The sequence below is a fragment of the Benincasa hispida genome, chromosome 6 (genome assembly GCF_027475165.1).
Source record: "Benincasa hispida cultivar pf3 chromosome 6, pf3_genome.v1.1, whole genome shotgun sequence".
Classification (NCBI taxonomy): Eukaryota; Viridiplantae; Streptophyta; class Magnoliopsida; order Cucurbitales; family Cucurbitaceae; genus Benincasa; species Benincasa hispida.
Genome location: NC_143483.1, coordinates 27015779 through 27040048, shown reverse-complemented (window position 1 = coordinate 27040048; position 24270 = coordinate 27015779). Strand labels below are relative to the sequence as shown.

At 33.4% G+C, this 24270-nt stretch overlaps 1 protein-coding gene across 1 annotated transcript; it reads left to right on the top strand.

Moving 5' to 3' along the window:
• The first annotated feature begins 9263 nt into the window (after positions 1-9263).
• On the top strand, positions 9264-20896 carry LOC120079823 (ALBINO3-like protein 2, chloroplastic). Its single transcript, XM_039034237.2, has 14 exons — positions 9264-9792; positions 10415-10521; positions 12239-12366; positions 14002-14073; positions 14462-14563; positions 15105-15164; positions 15286-15351; positions 17182-17229; positions 17569-17745; positions 17845-17900; positions 18034-18151; positions 19410-19499; positions 20030-20139; positions 20280-20896. Exons 1-14 carry the CDS (start codon positions 9350-9352, stop codon positions 20434-20436), a joined length of 1734 nt encoding a protein of 577 aa, XP_038890165.1. The 5' UTR covers positions 9264-9349; the 3' UTR covers positions 20437-20896.
• Positions 20897-24270: the final 3374 nt, after the last annotated feature.

Sequence of the window (24270 nt, the reverse complement as noted above, 5' to 3'; positions counted from 1 at the left end):
TAAGCTTCTATCTTTTGATTATGCAGTTCTAATATGACTCTCCCGAGCCTAGATTCTAATCTGACTTTTTCAAGCCTAGATTTTATCCTTAGACCACCCTCCCGAGCATCTCTAAAGGACATATGACACATACATAATACAAAATGATCGCATAAAGTGAAGATCTCAGGTTATGCTAGCTAAGTGCTTCTCAACCCATTCAACAGTTTAGTTACTCATGCGTAATGTAAAGAAAGTGAACAGATGTAGAGATGCAAATTCCATTTTATAAATAAGCTCAAAATACAGAATGACAATGGAAAATAGGGATAGAGAGCCTGGTAGCAACGTCTTGCTTTCCAAGGCTATTACACTGAGTTTTTCTCTACTCTGCCTAAAAGAATGTTCTTGCTTCCGCAAGAGTCGGCCATCTCTTTGTTCTCAACGCTTCCCGACACTCTTTCGAGCTAACCAGAACGATCTTTTGGCATCTTCTCTCTTCACTCGCCTCCGCCTTCTAAATATGTAAAATTGCTGAAAGACTTAGTGCTTGTATGAAGGAACTAAATAAAAACTTCAATTTTCTGAGATTGAAGTTGATGCATTTCATAATTTTATGAAACTTCTGAAACTTTCTGAGTTTTGCTCTCAAACCTCTCCAATTCCACCTTAATCCATCTCAATTATGAGTTTCCACCACTCATTCCAAGGTTAAGAATAGTACAGAATAAACTCTTGGTGGTCTACTAAAAAATTGAAGGTTAATTTCGTGGATTTAGCAAGAAGCAAGTGGAAATCTTCAAAGGTATACATGATGAAACCCTCATTTTGTTAAAATCTGTTTTTTTTAGCATGCTTTGGACTCAAATTAAATGTAATTAGAGTGCTTAATGATTCTGTTAGCTTTCGTTTTATGCATGCTTTCTCTTTCATATTCGGCTTCCAACATCTAATCAAACATTTAATGTAGTTGCTCTCTAGGTTGATAGGAACAATATTATTCATTTTAGACAATGAATTGCAAGCCTAACTAACCTACTGCTTCCTTTGAGATTAACCTATAATTATATGTCATATATTATAAGTTATCTCTAAACATTCAAATTACACAACAAATTATTGGTTGTCAATCAATAATAAAATTATGCAATTCATAAACACAAGATTCATATTGAAACCCATAGACAAGAATATAGAAATTACATTTAAACAAAACTCTCAAAAATTACATTAATCCAAATCTCTAATTTAGAGAGCTAGGTCTTACCTTCCCATGGAGATGAAGAAGAGAAGAACCAAGCAATGTCTTCATTAATTAATGAGATGGGGAGAAAAATGAAGAAAAATACAAGTGGAGAGGTGAGAAAGGGAGAAAATCGACATAGAAGTCAATTGGGAGGTGATTATTTCCATGCTACTTTGCCTAAAACGAAGAAGAGACTTATAAATTGCAGTCGCAGCGTTGTAACACTGCGAGGCCTCGCATGCGCCTCCGTAAAAAAAATTAGAGTATTGCAACGCTGCCCTATTTTCTAGCGTTGTGGAGGCTACTGTCTTGTAGTGTTGCGCAACGCTCAACTCTGTCCAAGGGTATTTTCGTCTCTTCACATCATTTTGAAGTTCGATTTCTCAAATTAGCTCTTAATTGCTCCAAATTAACCCCGAACAGTTCGTAACAACTGATTCTACCTTCAAGATACTCGATACCTATAAAAACACTAAATAAACACATTAAACATATTAACGACCTAAAATTAAGAATGGGAAAATAGCACATTTTAGGTGCTATCACTTATTTTCTCCAATGTTCAATTTAATTAATTAGAAATACAATGTATTTTCCATAATATTCACCAAGAATGTTTATTCCTTACAAGAACATATAGCACACAAGAATGTGACGATGAATGGAGATTTAAGTAGTATTTCATGACCCTTGCTGCTTCTATAGATACATGGAATTAGTTTTTTCCATTATGTCAATTGATGGCACCACTATGAAGAACAAATTTATGGGGACATTATTATCTACTTGCACTTTTGATGGTAATTCTCAGATTGTGCCTCTTGCATTTGCAATTGTTGATTCAGAGAACGATGGATCATAATCTTGGTTTTTTCGTAATCTTAAAGCTGCTTTTGGAGAGCCTAATGATCTTGTTATTTTGTTTGATGATCATAAAAGTATAGGAAAATGTGTTAGTTTTGTCTATGATCTAGCTGAATATGGGTTATGTGCATTTCATTTGTATAAGAACCTTAAAAAGAACCATAAGTTAAGTCCAATTAAGGATTCTTTCCATATGTGTGCAAGAGCATATATAACTTTGAAGTTTGAATATTACATGAGATAGTTGGATGATCTTGCTCCCTCTATTAGACATGAGTTAGAATATGGGCTAGGGCATTATGTGGAAGGAAAAGATATTCATTGATGACAACAAACATATCTGAAAGCATGAATTCATTGTTGAATGAAGCATGGAATTACTAGTTATCGGTCTCTTGATTCGAATCATAGTCTGATTAAAAAATGGTTTTTTAAACGTCGCAATCATTAGAGTTTCCAACGTTAAGAACTTTCCACATATGTAGAGGACATGATCCGATTAGCCTTAAGGAAGAGTTGGTCAATGAATGTAAGTTACTTTTTGTTTAAGTAATATATGTATCATTAGTAATAGATAGGTTTGTAAGGTAAACTAATTGTTATCTTTTTGCAGGTATACCTTATTAACCAACACAAATTTGAAGTTCACAACCGCACCAACAAATTTTTGGTCGATATTCTGAATTGTACTTGTTCATGTCGACGATAGGACCTAGACATGATTTCGTACTCCCATGCATGCATTGCATTGTCTACTAGGAACCTTCATTTGCAGGTATACACATGATTTCCATCGTATTTCAAATTCAATTCTATTATATGCTCCAATACCAAATTTAAATTCTTTTGTTTTGGGATAAGGAAACTCTCCAGAAAATATAATTTAGCCATTTTTATCTATCACTGGCAGAGCCTACTTTGCTAATATTGAAGATTATGTTAAGAAACATCTTGGTCATATATTTTTTATTATCGAAGTACATTTTCTTTATATTTCCACCATCCTTTATCATAGTTTGATCAATGATCGACAATTTTCCACCATCTAATCCAGTTATTAAAGCAAATTCCCTTAAACCAAACTTCAATATCTGACTACCTATCAAGAAATTCAAATGTGTGGAAGACTTAGGTTTACAAATTCTTTGTATTAGATGTAATAAAAGTCGTGATGATTGATTTGTAATTGAAAAATCAAGGAAATGTCCAAAAATTGTGTTTCTAAGCTTCTCTTGCAATTCTTCATCTAAGTTTTCGTTGATTGTTTCAATTATTAAGTGATTTGTTTCTCCTTTCAACATTAATCAAATACAAAGCATTCTAATATACGTATATTAAACTATAAGTACAATATGTATAAGGTCAGGCAGTAAGTACAAATATAGTGTATTTTAGTAAACATACATCCTTTCTGTCTTCTCCTAAGAGTGCTTTTCCCTTTTGCCTTTTGGTTAGTTTACCCTTTTCTTTATCTTTGCTATTGTTTACCTAGAATTTGTCAATTACAGTAAATAATTTGGTATTGTTCAAAAAAACTCCACTAGTGTTTTTAAGTTATGGTGGATTGCCTTTTTGCCTCTCTCTTTTTTGTTTTTTTTTTTTTTTTGTCTGACTCTTTGCTGGAAGATTCTTTTTTTGTCTCTGTTGTGTGTTCCATGGCTTTCTGAATTAGATTCTTCATTTTCTTTCATTTCCTCTTCCATGTTTTCAAAAGTCTCTTCGAGTTTTGATTCATCCTCTTCACCTTGATTACTATCCTTCTTCCTATTGAGAATTTGATGGATCATATGATCCAGTCACTCTAACAAATACACTATAATTTCAATAAGTTATGGATAAAATGTATATGTCATACCCTAATCTCTTCTTGTTCTTCTTGCTTCTCTCTTCCCATACATCCTTTATATCATTCTTCTTCTTCTTTTGTCTATTGTCTTTCTCACATTACGCACGTTTATTTATATTATTATGAACACATATTGTTAACATAGAGTATTCAAACAGACCGATATTACCTTGGGATGTGTTCTTGTTTTTTTTTTCATTGGAACATTCACATCTTTGAAGAGGCTTCTTGGTCTCTTTTTTTGTTACTTCTTGGACTTTTATGTTTGATAACTACTCCTCTAGCAATTGTATCATTTGTATCCTATTGTACAGTTTCAGTTTATTGGTTTTCAGAATTACTACAATTAGATATTAGAAACATACCCCATCCTCACTGTTGACTACTATTGGTTCTTTGTTTCATTTTTTTTCTCCCAGTAATTCCAGCAACTTTCAATCTTTCATTAACTCTTTTTCTTCCTTCAATTTTTTCATAAATTTTATCCTTCTTCAAATGCCTTTAAATGGTTTATTGTTTTTAAACTTATTATTTAAATGATGGGGATAATATTGCCTTTCTATTTTGAAATCCTAAAAATCAAGGGAAAATATTTGTTGAACAAAGATTTATTCGGTTTGCCTAAGGAGTACAAATAAAATATTATTTTCAAATGCATTATTCTATTTAAGAAAAGAATTAGCTAAATCTTGGATTATTTCTAAGAAAAAAAATGAAGATTTCTATATAAACTAGTTTTAGAGAAATTGTACATGAGAAGGTGAAAGATTGCCACAATAAAAGGGGCTATCCTCACCTGAGAAGTCTGGTTTTCGTTCCTCACACTGATAGTGTGTATTGTGTTCACCTGGCGAAAAGGAAAACGTTGCGCATGAAAAAGATTTCCAAATCCCTAATTTATTTTCGATTTTGACTTGAGTTGTTGGTGGGCTTTGTTTTAATTATTATTTTTTTATTTTGCATGAATGCCTAGTATGGTATAGTAATCATATCATGTAGGTATTGAACGGATGTTTGGTAGGCTCCATTAATGACCGTGATAATTGTTTAGTTATAATATATTTGAAGGCTTTTTTTGAACATTTTTAAACTTTCTAGCTTCAACTTTTGAACGTTACATATTTATTTATAAGTGATGGTAGTTCTGACAAATTGTCATTATTATTTTTTAGTATTTAATTCGATTTGACATTTTTACAATTTTAATTTTTTTTTTACTGTTTTTATATGAAACCTCTAAATTTCATATTGATCTATTGAGTCCTTTTTCATTCGAGGGTGAAGATGGAAAATTTTATAAAATGATTCAAAACCCAAAACTTTTCTACGAATGACCTCTTCCTAAAAACTTTTCTACCACTGACCTTTTCCCCATGCGAAATTTCAAAATTACCCCAAGTTTTCTTCCGCCTTCAGATCGTACCACATTTCTTCTTCCTTCAACGATTTCTTCTTCCTTCAATGATTTCTCCAGCCCTTCATTCAATGTGAATTCAATACATCATCAACATTCCACCAAAACATTTATTCCCAACTAATATTCTGAAGAGAATGGAACGTCACTCTCATTATTCACTTTCTGTCGTCGAACTCCCACGAAATTCTCTCATTGTTCTCTCGTAGCTTTCTCTTAGAATTTCAGTCCAACATATTCGGATTCTCTCGTAGCCTTTTCTTGTAGCTTTCATCGTCGGATTCAGTCCACATTTCTTTTTCGTTCAACGGTTTCTTCAGTCATTCATTCAATGCACGATTTCTTCTCCCATACCGCTTTCATAATAAGTGTCGTTTAACATTAAATTACTGGACGATTGTTTATACATTACTATGCGATCATTTATACATTCCTGTGTGGTCGTTTATACATTACTATGTGATCGTTTATACATTACTATGTGATCGTTTATACATTACTATGCGATCGTTTATACATTACTATGCAATCGTTTACTATGCGATCGTGTATAAATTACTACACGATCGTTCATAAATTACAATACGATCGTATAGTAACTATAAACAATCGTGTAGTAATTTATACACGATCATATAGTAAATTATAAACGATCATGTAGTAATATATACACAATCATTAATACATCACTATGCAATCGTTTATACATCGATTGTGTAGTAATTTATACACGACTGCATAGTAATTTATACACAATCGCATAGTAATTTATACATGATCGCCTAGTAAATTATAAACGATTATGTACTAATATGATCATTTATATATTACTATGCGATCGTTTAGACATTATTATGCAATTGTTTACTACACGAGCATGTAGTAATATATACACGATCGCATGGTAATTTATACACGATCGTTCACTTATCAATGATTTGTTTATCTCATTGTAGATCAATGACGCTACTTCGTATCTTTGTACGATTTGATGGAGATTAGGATGAGTCCGGAAGAAATTAGGTTAGTGGTCATATGAAAGGTCTGGTGATCAGAAATGATATAATAGTCAGTGAATTACTGAGTATAATGCACCAACGACTGGATATCGATCCAGATATGTTTGATATACACATCAAATGTTGCTACAATCTATTAGTCCCTACTCCCCCAATTGACATAGTCGACGGTGAAGATATAAGTTTCTTTTTAGAAGGCAGTGAGGCATCCCAGATGTCGTTATTTGTATCAGTTACACCTTGTGAAAGTCATGGTGTACACCAGAGCAATTCAACCAATCAACCCAATCCAATTCATACCATGTCTTCATTTGATGATCATATTGAGCCATGTAACTTGAGAGATGACCGAAGTGAAGTTTGGTTTGGTCGGAATAGTGAACCCAAATGTACTTCATGATTCAATACTGAATATGGGATATGGACAATCTTCAGGTCTACAAACTTCTCAAAACCTAACATCCATGTTCCAACCCCACATGCTCCCGTTCCACTGCTTGTGATGCCTTCGATTCTAATGCATTCTATCGTTCCTATCGAACCATTTGTTGATATACCCAGACCATCAAATGGCCCATCATATGAAAACTTCATCACAATACCTCATGATTGTCGGAATGACAAGGATATATAAAGGTCGGTCAAATTTTCTTTTTGAAATATGACTTGTCAGTTAAATTATCGATGCTTACAATAAGAAATAACTTTGACTACCGTGTAAAAAGTCAACAAAGAGCTTGCTAACTATTTGGTGTTTGGTGGAGGAATGCAAGTGGTGGGTCCGTGCAAAAAAAATGAAAGAAAGTGATTCCTTCAAAGTGACGAAATATCCCAACGAACATACATGTTCTCTTGAAATGAGAACTGGTAATCATCGACAAGTAAAAAGTTGGATTATTGGACACTTAATAAAGTCCAAATACAAACAAGCTGGCCGAACCTACCGCCCAAGGGTTATAATTGAGGACGTCCGACGAGAATATAGAGTGAACATTACCTACGGACGGGCTTATCACACTAGAGAGTATGAATTGGTATATGCACGAGGGTTGCCAGAAGGATCATTTTGGTGTATGTAAGGATATTCCCTGATGCATTTCATGCCCTGTGTATATACTATATTCGGAACAATTTGGTGGACAAATTCAAGAATAAGGACATAATCCCACACTTCTACCTAGCGGCGAAAGCATATAGAATGTCTGACTTTCAGATGTATTGGGCTAAGCTCCATCAATATCCTGGTGTGACGGCCTATCTTGAGGAGGTTGGATTACAACGGTGGGCAAGGGTTTATCAAGTTCATTGTAGGTAAGACAAGATGACGACAAATATAGTAGAATGCTTCAATAGAGTGTTACAAGATGCCTGAGAACTACCAATCACAAAGCTATTAGGGCATATCCGCGAGTGGCTACAAGGTTGGTTCTATATTCGACGTACACAAGCAATGACATGCACAAACATTGTAATTAATTACGCAATGAGTATTCTTAAGGAATCAGAAATGATGTCTAGAACATATCATGTTTCTCCAGTGGATATACATATAATTAATGTGGACGATGGATATTTGAGGGGGTTGGTTGATCTTCGTTCACGAACATGTACGTGTATGGAGCTTAATTGCCTCGAGATCCCATGCTCCCATGCAATATCTGCAGCGACCCTGAGAAACATTAATGTTCAAACATTATGTGCAAAATAGTTTACAGTTGAATGTGTACTTTCTGCTTACGTCGAACCAATCTTCCCAGTCGGACACAGTCAAGAATGGGTTGGAGATGTTGAGATTTTGAACCAATTCTACCATCGCAAAAGGTAGTAAGTGTAGATCGACGTCAAACCGTTAGGATACCTTCAATTGGAGAGGAGCCACGACAAATACACAGATGTACACGATGTGGTTAGAGAGGACATAACAAGAAAACGTGCAGACAAACATTGATAACACCTGATACTGACCCATCTAGACTAAACAATATGAAATTTTTGCTTCGTTTTTCTGTATAACACCAATTATACTATACAATATGTAATTTTAGCACCAATTATACGGTACAAATTTATACTATACAATATGTAATTTTGGCACCAATTATACTGTACAAATTTATACTATACAATATATAATTTGAGCACCAATTATACTGTACAATATGTAATTTTAGCACAAATTTAACGATCGCTTAGTTATTTATTTGTTTAGTTAAATGTATAACACCAATTGTATTTTACAAATTTAGCACAAATTTATCTAAACGATCGTATAACAAAATCTAAACGATCGCATAACAAAATCTAAACGATTGCATAATAAAACCTAAACAATCATTTAACAAAAACTAAACGATCGCATAACAGATATCTCAACGATCGTATAACAAAAACTAAACGATCGCATAATAGTTAGTCAAACGATAGCATAATGGATATTTAAATGATCGCGTAACAGTTAGCTAAATGATCACTTAGTATTCTCTAAACGATCACATAACAAAACATAAATGGTCGTTTAACAAAAACTATACGATCACATAACAGATATCTAAACAATCGCATAATAGATATCTAAACAATCGTATAACAAAAACTAAACGATCGCGTAACAGTTAGCCAACGATCGCATAATGGATATCTAAATGATCGTGTAATATTTAGCGAAACGATCGCTTAGTAATCTCTATCCGATTGCTTAGTAATATCTAAATGCTCGCTTAAAGTATTCGTAAAGATGCAAGTTCACTAAACGGTCTGAAGATTTTTTAAAAACTAAGAGTAATTTTAGAATTTCGCATGGGAAAAAGGTTCGTGCTAGAAAAGTTTTAGTAAAAAAGTTTTTGGGTTTTGGGTCATTTTGTGGTCTGGTGAAGGTGGCCTTAGTCTTTCTAATAGAGTTTTCCATTTTTAGACAATTTAAGCAATTTCTAATAGGGGAGTCGGTATCTCTGGTGGTCGGAGTATGTTCTCTCCGCCGAAAAATGGCAAAGTCGCAGCTCTGTACTCACCTTCGCCGTCTTCGTCCGTCTCGATTTTACTCCAGCGCTTCCCTTTCTTATCCCATGGCCTTTCGACTTCACGAAGCTCACACTCTCCCAAGCCCTCATCATCAATCATTCAGCAGGCCAACCCGTCGCTTTGATCCTCATTTATGCTCCACTGCTGCTCTCACCGCATTCTCCTCTCGGTCATTGTGGACTCGTTCAGACGATGAATCAGAGTTCGAACAAATTGGCCATTTCGGCGTTGAATCAAGCCGCCTTTCTAACGACGACACGGGAATCCATTCTGGGATTCAAGACCTGGAACTTGGAGGAGTTGTCGAGGAAGTCATTGGTGCGGCTGTGGTGGAGGAGTCGATTTTACCCATTCAACAACTGACTTCGATACTGGATGGGTTCCATCAGTATACCGGTATGCCCTGGTGAGCATTTCAATGCTTCTCATATGATTCTGGAGGAAAATTGAGAGCAGTGTTCGGCGCATATGGATTTTGATCTTTTCTATTTCGAATTTGAACACTTTGAATCGTGTTTTGTCCATAGTGTCTTTCTTTTATTTGATATGGGTATGTCATGGAGAAATTGACGAGCTCTGTCTTTGATGTGGTGAACGTTTCAGTATAATGTTGCATTTTCTTAATGGCAGTTGAGCTGCTATGCTCGCTTTGGTATTTCCAACTCCATGTTATGTGTACTTAATTGTTGTTAGCTTTGTTATAATTTAGTTAGTTTGGTTAATCTCTTGCTAATCAGTTATTCTAGACCTTTTGTTATGTAAGTGGCCGAGTAGTTTTCTGTTACTTCTCTCAAGCTTATCTATTTAAGAGAGCATCTATCCTTGTATTGTCATGGATAACAATAAAATACTATTCCCATTATATTGTTATACTCCGCATGTAAGCTTGAGTTAGAAACAAAAATTTTTAATGTTCCCGTAGTCTACGAGTTTGATCTTTTAGGGGTGTGGAAAGATCGTGGACGGTGGTTTGTAGTAAGATTGATAGCTTCAATTTTAATTTACTTCGCTGATCCTTTTAATTTCAGGTGGGCAGTTATTGCTTCATCAACTTTAGCTCTCAGATTTACGTTGCTGCCCTTACTCATTGTTCAACTCAACAAGTTGAAAAGGATTGGAGAATTGTTTCCGAAGTGTAAGTTTCCAAAGTAACGAATGGATTTATTTCTCTTTACTGCCCGACTCATTACAGCTTTTGTCTTGGGTTGTTGTGATTATGTAAAAAGAATTAATAAATCACACAACTATTTAACGTAACCACATCTTTATCCTCTCTTTATAACAAACGAGTATTTCTTTCCAACAAAAGAAAGAACCAACTAAAGGCTAAGGTGAAGAAACATATCTTACTGAAGGAAGCACTTGCATACTAGAAACAGAAAACCCATCCAGTCGAGTTTTATGAGAAACTACCATGATTAGGATTACAAAAGGATTGTGGAGAGTACACTTCTCCAATTAGAGTCTGTGACCCCCTACAAAAGAAATGAAAAGATTTTTATCATTAAAAGGCCTTGCAATCTTTCCCAATGAGAACCTTTCCCTTCCTTATCCCCCATCGAGATGACATCCCTCATCACTTCTCAATGGTCTTACAAACTGCACCGAGTAGTGTTAAACAGGGACAAGAAATAAATTGGAATGCCACTCAAGACAGATTATGCAAGGGTAAGCCTTCCACCTCTTTAAAAAGGACCCTTTCTCCAATAAGGAAGACTCTAACCTTACTGATGACAAAAACAAATGAAAAAGAATTGGTTTAGCTTAGGATTATGGCCTAGAGGAAAACCGAAATATGAAGAAGGAAAGGCCCCACCTCTTCTATTTCTCTCTCCCTAAATTTCCCATAATAAAGCACACATCTCTGCAAACGACAAGTACTAACCTTTCCTCTAAGAAGGCGGATTGAGGAGAAACTCACCGATCGTGTCTCTGATACCCCTCTGGTGAGCGGTGCAAACCCAAACTCTTGAAAGAAATGACTCTACATGGATCTCCTAAACTCACGGCTCCAAAGTGTTCCAGGTCTTCCTCCGCCTTCCGACAAAGAATACAACAGAAAGGACCCACTGATGAGGGCAACATCCTCAAGAGCCGATCTTTAACCCCACCTGCAAACTAATCAATTATACTTACTACCTAACATCCTATGCTATAAGGATCCGGGCTCACGGGGAAAATGCCACAACCACTTAGCCAACATGCCTTTTTTCCATCTTAGAAACTTGCAGATGAAAGTTTCATTTAGCGAGCTATCCAGGATCTTTCTCTCATAGAACTTAGTGAAATCTCTCCTAAGATCCTCCTGAATATGCTCCCAAATATCTTGGAAAAACAGTCTCTTTTAAGCAAAGAAATTTCCCCTGCCAGCAAGTCTTGACTAGAAAATCCAGAAAGCCTTCAATCACATCCGCTCACTTCCTAATAAATTTATTTGTGACCTAATAAATTTGGCTGCTTGATCGTGGAAGAAGTATAGTCTCATCTGCCACTTTGAGAGAGACAGGAAATATTTTTAGTGGGCTAAAAATCTCTTGGGAAGTGTGTTTAATGGGTAGGTTCATGCCTTTCCTTGGGCATCACTTATGAAAGCTTAAGGTTTAAATTAATATAATTATTATTTTGGGGTTCTTTGCCAGAGTTTAGGGGTATAAATTGATGTTTTTCCTTAATTGTATAATTTGTTGACCAATTTAAAGATATATATATACAAAAAATTTAATTGCATATAGTTAAATTGTTATTATATTAAAATAATCACAATACTATATTACCACCTCATTTATGGGTCAATGAAATTCACTTGTTTAACTCAATTACTTTAGTTTGACTTTTATTTGCATTTCTCAAAGTGCCACCTCCACTGCCACCACCTCTATCGGGACGGAGTTACATGGACCAAATTTCTCTTTTCCGAAAGGAAAGAAAGGCAATTGGATGCCCCTCATTTCTGTGGTTCGTTGCATACTTTTCTATTCAGGTGATTCTAATCTAATTAGAAACTATATTATTTTTGGAAAGATGTTCTGTTTTCTCATGTCTGAGTTCCATCAAAGTTTTATTTTGAACTATTTTTCTTTTGTCTTTGTAAATGATAATCATCCAATGTCTATTTTGTCTAGAAGTTCCAACAATATTTGAAAACTTCATGATCTTTCTAATAGGCCTGAGCCAAGTTACCTTTATTTATCAACAGCAAGGGAGTATTCGAGAGCTCCCTACCTTTCCTCTAAATCTCATAAGAGAGATTGCTACTCACAAAATCATTCCTACCTTTCCCATGGCCTCAATGGCCTTACAAATACTCTCCTCCTCTCTTGTGGCCCCCGCCCCACATCTATTTTATTACACTTTATCTTTCTCATTACCTAGCCTCTCCTTGGTCTTCCTTCGGCGTTCATATACTTTCGTTACTCAGGGTCTATCACTTTCTTGACTAGCGTGAGAGAAGGTTAGTCAAGGGTAGTCCCTCTTCAATTGAAATACTCAAGAAAGTATCAAGAACGTTTGTTTTTCTGTATAAAGATTATGGCATCGTAAAATTTGCTTAAAATAAAAATTTCAAGGAAAAAATGGATAATTATAATAATCTTGGCTTCTCCGATAGCTTTTTTGTAAGTGCAGTAATGATGGTAGGTATTCTTCTTATTTTGCATGGCCTCGTCCCTTGCTTTCCCACTATTTTCCTTGATTGGGAAGGTACAAATTCCTAAGAAGGTTAGTTTTTGCCTAGAAGGTCTTCCATGTGAGGACTAACACTATTGACCATATCTAGAAATTCTCTTTTGTTTTTCTCGGGCTGTGATGATCCAACCTATGTAAGGGCTCAAAAAGGTTGGAGTATGTTTTCTGGGGGTTTTAGCTTGCTTAGATGATTTGGGATAGCTTCTTGGGAACTTTTGGTGTTCGGATCATAGCAGGCTGTGGTGGGATATGAATTGATGGATGTGGTTATTCCATCTTCCCTTTTGAGATAGGGCGCAACGCTGGCATGCTGGTCTCTTTGCTGTTCTTTCAAGTATTCGGCTGGAGCAAATAGGAGCATCTTGAGGAGCTAAATGAGGAGAGACTGGAGAGGATGTCTTGGTGGAGATTTGGGCTTGGTTAGGCTTAATCTACAATTTGGCCTTCGTTTTTTGTTTTTCTCACCAAGGTTTCTAGTGATTATCCTTTATTTCCATTTTTTTAAAAAAAATAGGTCTTGTTTCCTGTAATTGTGTAGTTTGATAGTTTTTGCTCTTTGTTCACTAGGATCCTTTTGTTCCTTTTTCATATTCCCTTGCATGTTCTATTGTCTGCTTCAATGAAATCTGGCTTTCTAGAGGGAGAGAGAAGGGGGGGTGGGGAACTTATCTCAAGCTTGAATTTGGTTTTCCATATAAACCCATCAGGAGCACGATCTGTTCTTTAATTAAATGACAATATTCTGAACCATAAATTATGGAATTATCAGAGTTTCTAAGTTTCACATTATCTTTTGTTATTTTTATTTAAGTTTACTCAACCATTCCATGCAAGCACATATATTATGAAGACTATTTTCATGTTGTTGCTGTTTAGCTCTTCTGATGAAAGTCTTTGCCCTTTTCTTTTTTCTTTCCAAACCTACGTGCAGGTCCCATGCTTTCTATTGTGGATGGTTACTATCCGCAAAATGTCACTTGATCACCATCCAGGATTTGACTGTGTAAGGCTGATTTGTTAAATACGGGTAAAAAAACCCAATTAAGTCTTACACAATACACTTAGGAGACTGAAAAAGTTATCTTTCTCATTTTACCACTTGAAAAGTGCAATCAAGGGCATGGATGGGTTGGGCTTTGTAGTTTGATGTATTTAGCTCGTCATCCTATCATACTAGATGCCTTCTGGAATTCCTTTCATTTCTGAGCTTTGATATGATCAACAAGCTGCCGTAGTTGCATTATTTTCATTTTTTTTTAATTTCTTGGATCTGAAGTTGGAAATAGTTAAGGGTTAAGTTTTATTTCTTGTATTCTTTCCTTTTTTCTCAATGAAAATTGATCTTCTTATAAGAAAAAAAAAGGGTTAAGTTTGTGGTGTATTAATTGCAGGGTGGAGCTTTATGGTTCCAAAATCTGACAGAGTATCCACATGGAGTTTTCGGCCCCATATTTCCGTTTCTAATTGCCAGCTTGCACTTTATTAATGTTCAGGTATTTCAACTTTTTCTTGTTTTCAAGCAAAAACACATTTCTTTGAATAGGGTGGTAAGTTAGGTGCTTCTGATCTAGCTTGAGTGTTTGTGTTTATGAGGCATGTGAAGATTACCCGGTGGTATTGGTAAGGGTTCAAGAGGCAATGCGACCTAAGGTTTTTAGAACGGTTGCTGTGCCGGGTATGCGAATGTTTGAAAAGGAAAAAATGGAAGGGCATTTGAAGAGAAGATAACAGAAACTTCCAATTGAGTTTTGTGGCATTATGTGGTCTTCAATTACAAACATGCATGAACTTTCATCAGTCATCAGCAGAATGTGTGAAATTCTTGTTTTTCTTCATTCTTCACTTGCCTACACATTATTGCTTGTCATGAAAGCAACTATGTTGTTTTGACTTATTGTTGCCATATAGTACAATTTTTTGGGGCAATATAAATTTTCTGGTTTTTCAAATCTCGCCAAAGAAGCATCCACATTTTCAGTTTTCATTGTTAACAGGTATGTGTTCATTCCTTATTTCTTTATTTCTTTTGCTCAGGTGTCTTTCAGAAAATCATCATTGAAAAAAGCAACTGGCATATTTGGCATTTTAGCAGAAGTAAGTGTTTAAGATGTTCTTAATGTTGACAGAATTGTACTCTATAACACATGCTTATATTTTTGTTCCATTGGTTTAGATATATTTTAGACTGATAAATATATTTTCTATTTCTCTGCAGTACTACAAACTCTATTTGAATCTACTGACTGTGCCACTGTTTTTTATTAGTTACTGTATTCCTCAGGTAATTCTGTTCATGATTACTTTTCGAAGTGGCATTTTTAAATTTTGTATAAGACTTCACCATTCTTGTAGAATTTAATGGAAGCATTTTTTACTTTATTCTTATTCTTATTTTTAATTTTTAATTTTTTATAGAACTTTTTATGAAAAAGAAGAAAAGAGAGACTAGTGCTCAAAGGATACAAACTCTTAAAGGAGTAACAAGGAAAAACATAGAGTCATATAAAGATTCCACAAACCATAACAAATGATATTCTCAAAAACTTAACAAAGAACTAATACATTAACATCATGCAAGAGTATGAACGTTGAGTTGCCCATAGAAGTTGGAGTAAATGTCTGAAAGTTCCAACAAGTGTTGCTGAAAAATCGCAATCTTCCGTTTGAGGAATTTTATTTGTCAAAGAAGCTTCTCCTTTTGAATTCGAACCCATTCTTTGTCAAGCTGAGCTATCCATGCCGACAAAATATCACTAGGTACCATATTAGGATCGATAAGAAATGTTGAAAATAAAACTCAAAGAGAGCCCTTGAAGATAAATTCTCACTATGGAGAGGAGAAAAGCCAAAAAATTCTTGAACTTCCAAAAAAAGATCCAAATCATAGATGTCGCATATGTTTTTGTTTTTGTTTTGTTTTTTATTAAACAAGAAATGAAGAAATGAAAAGCTCAAAAGGTATCTTGACAAGGGAGATAACGAGACAAGAAAAAAAAATAATAGCAATTACATGGGAAAAATAAAGGCATCCAAATTTAAACATATGTATGAAAGAAAAATCAGCAAAAGGCTTAGAAAGAGACCACCATGAGGATGCTGTAAACGTGCAGACTCGAACCGATCAAACCAAGGGCTATAATTGTCTTCATAAATCCTTTGATTGTTTTCCATCCTCAATTCTAACGTCAATTAAGCATTGCCTACCAAGACTTCTATATCTTTTTAAGGAGCATTTGAGGCTTTCTTATTACATCATGTACTTTGTTTCAACTCTTATTGCTGCGCTGGAACAATATTCAATTTTTGATTGACAGTGTCAATTGATTCGTTATTTTTTTTTTAAAAAAACTGTATGTAACATGTCTGAAGTTTGTTTGTTTGTTTGTTTGTTTTTTTTTTTGATAAAAAAGAGATAATACATTCATACAAAAACCGTGCTAAAAAATGGGAGATGATATATCCTTACTATGCCACTGAGTCACAAAAAGGCTTTTGTTTTCAACAAGAAATGAACCACTTATTGATATAATAAAAAGGAGTAAATTACGTTTTTGATCCATAAGGTTTGGGAAATATGTCAATTTCATCCCTAGGTTTCAAAATTGTGCAATTTTACCCTACAAATGTTATTTTGTTTGATGACCATTGTGCTCATGCAGGAGCAATTAGTATTTCTAATATTGTTTTTGTTATGTTCTGTTTTTTTGATGAAGAAATAAAAAATAATTCATTAAAGTGAGTCAGGACTAAAGAATACTAAACTAGAATTTAGTGGGATTGACTAGAGTTCAATCCCTAGAGAAAGGAACGAACTGACCAATTAACCCGAATTGAATTTAAGTTAACCTCTTCTCTGTGTTTTTTCTTTAATGATTGACTAATTTATCCTAATGGTATTATGTCACAACTTAGATGAGCTGCCCTATCTGTTTAGTTTTTCTTTGCTCAAATGTGCCTTCTTTTACCTTATCTGACAGATCTTATTACGATCATTCTGGTTGTTTCTTCTCAACCTTTGTTGCCAATAATAATGACATCTTGCCCTTGCCCATTTGGTCTAGAGTATGAATTTACTGAATCTGGTTTTTTCCCCTTATTATTTATTTTACAGGGTAGTCTAGTCTATTGGGTTACAAATAGTTCGTTCACTGCAATTCAGGTGAGGTCTTTGCTTAGCTTTTCCTTGACGAAGGACCAAAAATTTACCACTTTTTTTGAATGAATACTTTGACCGATTGTTGTGTGGACATACTTTCAGTTTTGCAGTGATCTTTTAGTTATTTCTTGCGAGCAAATCTTTTCCCTTTATTTCTAATTCCTTTGTGTTGTCTGTTGACCTCCCACTCCCAGTTATTAAAAAAAAAAAGAAAAAAAAAAAAAAGAAAAGAAGCAATTAGGGGTTTTTAGTAACAAGCTTCTTCTCAATTATTGTAGTTTTTTAAACTTTTTGGTTTAGTTTGCATATTTTGAGAAGCTTATTTTTATATCAACCTTGCAGCAATTAACCCTCCAGCATCCTGCTGTCCGCAGTAAATTGGGATTGCCTTCCAAGGAAGTTCCTGTGGGCACTGCAACTCTCGGAGAAACCAATAATCCAGGAAAAATACCATTGGATTTGCCCACCAAGTGGAAAAAAATTTCTGTAGAGAAGCTGTCTCCTAAGGAATTGCTTGCTGTAAATTATGCTGAGCTTAATTTTCTTTTTGTGTTGGTTCAAGTTAGTGTAAATGTGTAATGCAAACGTTTTCAGATAGCTAATGATTAAACTTGACAGCTTTCTGTCCAACTCCTATCAAAAGGGCAAAAGGAAAGGGCTATTCCTTTACTGCGGTAAGCTCTCTATTCTTCTCTCAGATGTCAGTATCATGTATATGTTCTATATGGGTTTCTTTGGCGAGTGATTTTGGCTAAATTGCAGTGGAAGAAAAAAAGGGCTACACACACGACTTATTTAATATTTTAGACAGGCACTTAACAAGGAGCCTGAGTATGTTCGAGCTTTGATTGTCATGGGACAAACTCTGTTACAAAATGGGCAACCTGCAGAGGCTACTGCATACTTAGAGCGTGCAATTTCCAAGGTCTGTCCCAATGTTGGATTTTCTTTTTCATTATTAGTGTATGAATTATCTTGCTGGTGCATAACAATGATATGTCGACTATTATTTCAGTTTCAGATAACAGTATATCTATATGGTCATCTCCAGAATTGAGTAAAACTGCCCGTTTTCATTGAATTGGTAAAGGTTTAAAACCCAATTTAAGAATAAAGCTAATAAACAAGACAGGAAAGAACCCAGTAGTAGCCAATTAGCAAGAAAAGAAAGGAAAAGAAAGGTAAGGGCATTTTACACAAGAACGGGAGAAATTATGTGCATAAGTAATTTAAAAAACAAGAAAAAGGGGTCTCAGTTAAGGTCATGGGCCAAGCGAGCTTTTCAATAATCTCCCTCCTGATTGAATGTAGCTATGATCGTGTGATTCTTCACTTTTCTAAATATATCCGTATATCCTTGGTGAGAATAGTGTCATTTTGTAGTGGAAGGAAAAAGGACCCACAATTTGACAAATTCTAAGCCTAGACATATCTTCAACTCTTATTGCTAACGAAGTGATTGAGGATTATAGAGTTAGAAAGAAAGGTGTGGTTTTCATGATTGATTTTGAAAAAGCTTATGATGATGTAGACTGGAATATTTTGGACAAGGTGTTGGCAAAGGAGGGTTTTGGTTATAAATTGCGAGTGTGGAAGTGGGTATGAGGAACATGAGTTTTTCCTTCCTTATTAACGGTAGTTCAAGGGGTAAAATGGTGGCCATGAGAGGGAACAATTAGTGGTCTCTAACTTGTACATCATTTTTGGGCATAACTAATTGTTCCTTCATCGCGTTACCAAGTTTTCCCAGACAAAGGATCAACATCTAATGATTAACCAGACTTTTGAGCTCTCCCAATCGTTATCAAAGAAGATTTTGGTATTGTTTTTTTGTTGTTTTCTTGAGTACAAACCTTCTAATCGAGCTATTTTTAGGTATCCCCAAGATCTGAAAAACACTCTGTATATTCTCTTTAATGAGATTAGACTTACATAATTAAATACGAAATAGACATCAAATGTAGAATGATTGAGGTAGAAAAGTCTCCAATAGGTATTTAATATTGTACTTTATTAATAGGTACATTTTCCTTACCCATATGCCGATCAGCTATCTTACTATCATCTTGCATCATCTCTTATGTCTCTGAACAAGAGGTTTTGAACGTATTTTAGATATTTCTGATGCTCATTTTTTTTGCTTATTTCTTATTTTGCTAAAACAATAATTATTTCTTATTCAGCTATTTCTTTCCGGGCATCCCACGGAAGTTGAGGGGGTAGATCTTCTAATTCTTGCTTCCCAATGGGCAGGTGTTGCCAGTATAAGGCAGGTGAGAATTGTCCGTGTTTTATTTATTTACCTTATGCCTATCAACAAGGAGATCAAGGTAGATTGAATCAAATCTGTTTATTAGAAACTTTTTTCCCACTCATCAACTATGACATGTTAGAGAGAATTTAAACATGGCTAGGATGGACATCATTACATAATGTGCTCGAAATTAAAATTACCTGGTGAGGGAGTTATAAAATTGTCCCAAAAGCTGTACCTATGATATTGATCTAGTTCTCTTTCTATTTCATTTTCAATTACTTGTGGCTTTGTATAATTTGATTGCATCCCAGACATTAATAGACATTTTAATTTTGAAGTTAAATCCACGATTTCTTCCAGTTGATCTGGGAAATAACGCTCGATGAAGTTGATACTCATGTTAGCCCTTGCAATTTGTCATCGCGTCAATTTTTTTCCTGGATTAATTTGGGAGTATATCCATCTTAGATATTTTTTGAAGCTCAAGTTATGACTCAATTTATGTTCTACAAGTAACTACGTTTCTTTTCATTATTGTCATGTCAGGGAAAAATGGTAGAAGGCATTGCTCATCTGGAAAGAATTGCAAATATGAAAGAGCCAGAAGAACCAAAGAGCAAAGCTCATTATTATGACGGATTGGTTCTGCTTGCAAGGTCTCAACCCTACCAGTGATTATATTCATCTTTCACTTACCCACTCCCCTTCCTAAGGGGGAAAATGATTTTAGAAAAGATTTCACATTCCCTTCCCTGAACATGAAAATTCTCTAAAATCTTATTTCTCATCGTTACAGTGCTCTATACAATGAAGGTCGTAAGGCTGAAGCTACAAAATACTTACAGTCAGCTGCAGCTTATAATCCTGCCTACAAAGAATACTTGGATCAGTGTGAGGAGGACAATGATAAATTAGTCGGCGATCTTGTCAGCAGCAGGAGAGGAGATTATTGATTCGCTTCCTTTCGAAACGAGGCTGACTTCTTGTCTTTGATGTTATTTATAAATAACCCAACAGAGCAAATCCACAGTTTTCGCAGATCTATTCGGCTGGTTTTTGGTTCATTTCAAGGATAGTTTGGACAAGGAGTTTCAACAGAGCAAATATCTCAAAAAATGGATAAACACTGAAGCTGATGACATTATATCTCTCACATTCAATTGATTAGGTAAATTCCCTGTAGTTTACTTTTCGGTTCAAGTTAAATATTGATTGGACTAGGGATATAGTTTGAATGAAATAAAGGTCATTGAGCATTGCGAATGTCATCATTGAAAACAATATGTTTTAATGTTATATTCTTATTAAAGTTATATTTTTTTCCCCAAAAAAACATTAGTTATATTCTTATTAAAGTTTTAGATGAGATGTAATTTACAATTGTGAAAATGTATGGTGCATTTTCAGTTTGAACTTTTGTGCTGCTTTTTTTTGTGTAGTTTAAGCATCAGAAGGATGAGATTGGATATTCGTTTGTGAATTATCTATCCTTGAATTAGGTTTATTAGTTCAGTGTTTATTTAATCCCTTCATGTTACTCCTACCAAGCAAGCCACATGCTAGATATGGGCATCCCAATTCGATTGAATGGGATGCAGTTTTTCATTAAATCTGGAACATTGAAATTTGAATTAAATCACACATTGCAATGTATTAAGCCTTTTAATTTCGATAAGAGATTGTTCTAAAAGATTAGCGATATAATTAGGAAGACGTTTATAACATCGGACCTAGATTATATTTTATTCGGAGGGTTGTGTGGGATCATTAAGCAATAGTGTTTTACAAGATGGAAATGAGTGCCGATATCAATTAAGACTGAGCTTTGCTTGGATTAGCTTGAAGACTGTTATTTGTTTTGTTTTGTTTTTAATTACTTTTTAGGCTAAACTAGATAAAATAACACTGATTTTACGTTGATTTGATCATTTCAAAAATTTTGTTTACCTCCTAATTTAATTTTTCCATGTGCAAAAAAATATTTTTGCCAGTTTGAGCATGTATTCTTCATCTCTTACATACTCTACTCTCCCTCAAAGTTTTTCAAACTCGAAGTATCTTTCAATGCTTTCATCCTCATTTGTCCGTAAGTTGATAGAATAAGATTGCTTTGACATCTAGATCTACTTTCCTCTTTCCTCTCTGAGTGTGATGTCATTTTGATTTCAAACTTTCACCCTCAACCCCTAATCGTTTTCCTGTATTTTTTTATAGAGACCATCGTAAATATAGACATTAGACCCAAAATATTAGTACATAAATTGCAAATATGATCAAATTTAAATAGTCTATCAGTGATAGATCATATTATTAGTAGGAGTTTATCAGTGAGAGACCATATCACTGATAAGAGTAGAAAGACTTGTCTATATTTGTAATTTTTTTTAAATGTTGTTATACATTTGGTTATTATTCCTAAAATTACTACCAATTACAATGATCTTAAATGCTATATATATAACAAAAGAATTAATTAGATCAAAAGTGTCAATGATAAGGACAGAAAAAATTGAGATTATTTGAAATCTTAAAGACTAAAATGCTGAGTTTGAAGATTCATAAACCCAAATTCAACTTAAATCAAACCCAAGATACTAAAATATAATTTTTATATTAATATATATATATTTTTAGCTAAATTTTTATAGGTTTAAATTCTATTATGGTCCTTAAACTTTGAATCTTATTCTATTTTTGTCCTTAAACTTTAAAAAACATCAATTCTAATCTTGAACTTTTAAAAAGTGCTTACTTCGGTCCATGCTATTAAGATTTCACTAACACTTAAATGGAAAGGTGATATGACTTGTATGTTCGGATGACTAGGTTACTTAATAAGTTTAGTCACACAATGAAATTTAGGGTTTCAATTTTGAATTAGGTGGTAAAACAATTTTCTATAGAACTCAAAGTTCTTTTGAGTTCAAGATTTTAACATGTTGGTTATTGACATTTTATTTCATCTTCATCTTACTCAATATATGCTCGACGTAATTGTATCTTTAAAGATTTTTATATCATTATATTTGAAGGTAGATTCACGTCATATTTAAGGAGCACGTGCCCCTCAAATTATCTTTTCTTTGCCTAACATGAGTAGATATTATAATATTGGTATTTTGTTGTATTTAATTTAACATAGGCAAAATCTGAGTCGTTGATTAGGGGCCTTTGGTTGACCGCCTTGCTCCTTCATCTTCTCTCTTTGATAGGGTGGACATATATGATAAAATGGACTAAATTAATAGCAAAAGTAGCAAGATTTAAAGCTATTTGTAAATATAGCAAAATCTAAATGAAAAGACTGAAAACTCAACATCACAAATATACAATTTCAATTCAAATAACTAATACAAAATTTGATCCTAAATCAATTTCCTTTCAACTATTTGCATGTTTTATATTTTTTTTTCGTAGTTTTTCCTTTAATGTTCGTCTTTGTTGTTTCATTTAAATATAATCGTTTTTTTTTTATCAATTTCATTTTTTGTAAGTCATAACTTCCATATATGTTTTATTTTATTGAGTTTTTTTCTTTTTAATCAACCTAAGTTTCTTTTTCTTTTTTTGGAAAAATAATAATTTATACCCCTAAACTTTAGGTGTTGTATTAAATTAAATCTCTAACTAATAATTGTATCAATTTAAATCTTAAACTTTTATAAGTATATCGATTTAAACCTTGAACTTTCGTAATTGTATCAATTTAAACCCTCCATTTTGTTTTATTTAGATATATTTATAAAATTTCAGGGTTTAAATTGATAAAATTAAAAGTTTAAGATTAAAATTGATATAAGTAGCAAAAGTTATGGTAAAAAATGAATTTTCCCTAGTTTGCTTTTTAATTCAAGAATAAAGATTAAAAATTTAGGTTTTATTTTTAAGTTTTTAGAAGTGTTTAATATGACTCTAAATGAGTACTTTTATGTCTAATAGTCACTTAATAAATTATTTTTTAAGTTAATTATTTTATTTTATGTAAATTTGAATTAAATTTTATGTCTAATGAATAAAAAACTTCCAATTTATATTTAATAGATTTATGAATGGTAAAACTTTCAAAAGTATAATGACTAAAAATCTCGTTTGGTAATCATTTGGTTTTTTATTTTTGTTCTTAAAAATTAAGTTTATTTCATCTACATTTATGATAAAGTACATTGATTGAATTCTTAGCCAAATTTAAAAAACAAAAACAACTTTGAAAGCTACTTTTTTTTAGTTATCAAAATTTGGCTTGGTTTTTTAAACTATGAGTGAAAAATAGATAACAAAGAAAGAAATTTGGAGGTGGAAGTATTGTCCATAGGCATAATTTTCAAAAACAAAACAAAACAAAAAATAGTTACCAAACGAAACTTAAATTTTTAATATGAATTTCAAAATTTTAAAATGATAAAGTATATCATTTTTGAAAATTTGGCTACATTTCTTACCATGATAAAGTACAATGATTAAATTCTTAGTCAAATTCCAAAAATAAAAATAATTTTTTGAAAAAAAAATTTAGTTTTCAAAATTTGACTTAGTTTTTTAAATTATTAGTGAAAAGTAGATAATAAAAAAAGAAATTTGAAAGTGGAAGTAGTTTTCATAGACATAATTTTCAAAAATAAAAATAAAAAATAAAATAATTATCCAACGACGTAAATTTTTAACATGAATTTCAAAATTTAAAAATTAAACTCGTAATTTAACCATAAAAATATACCACCAACAAAAAAAAGAAGAAAAAAAAAGAAAAAAAAAAAGGAAAAAGAGAGTTTTATTTCATTTGAGCATCA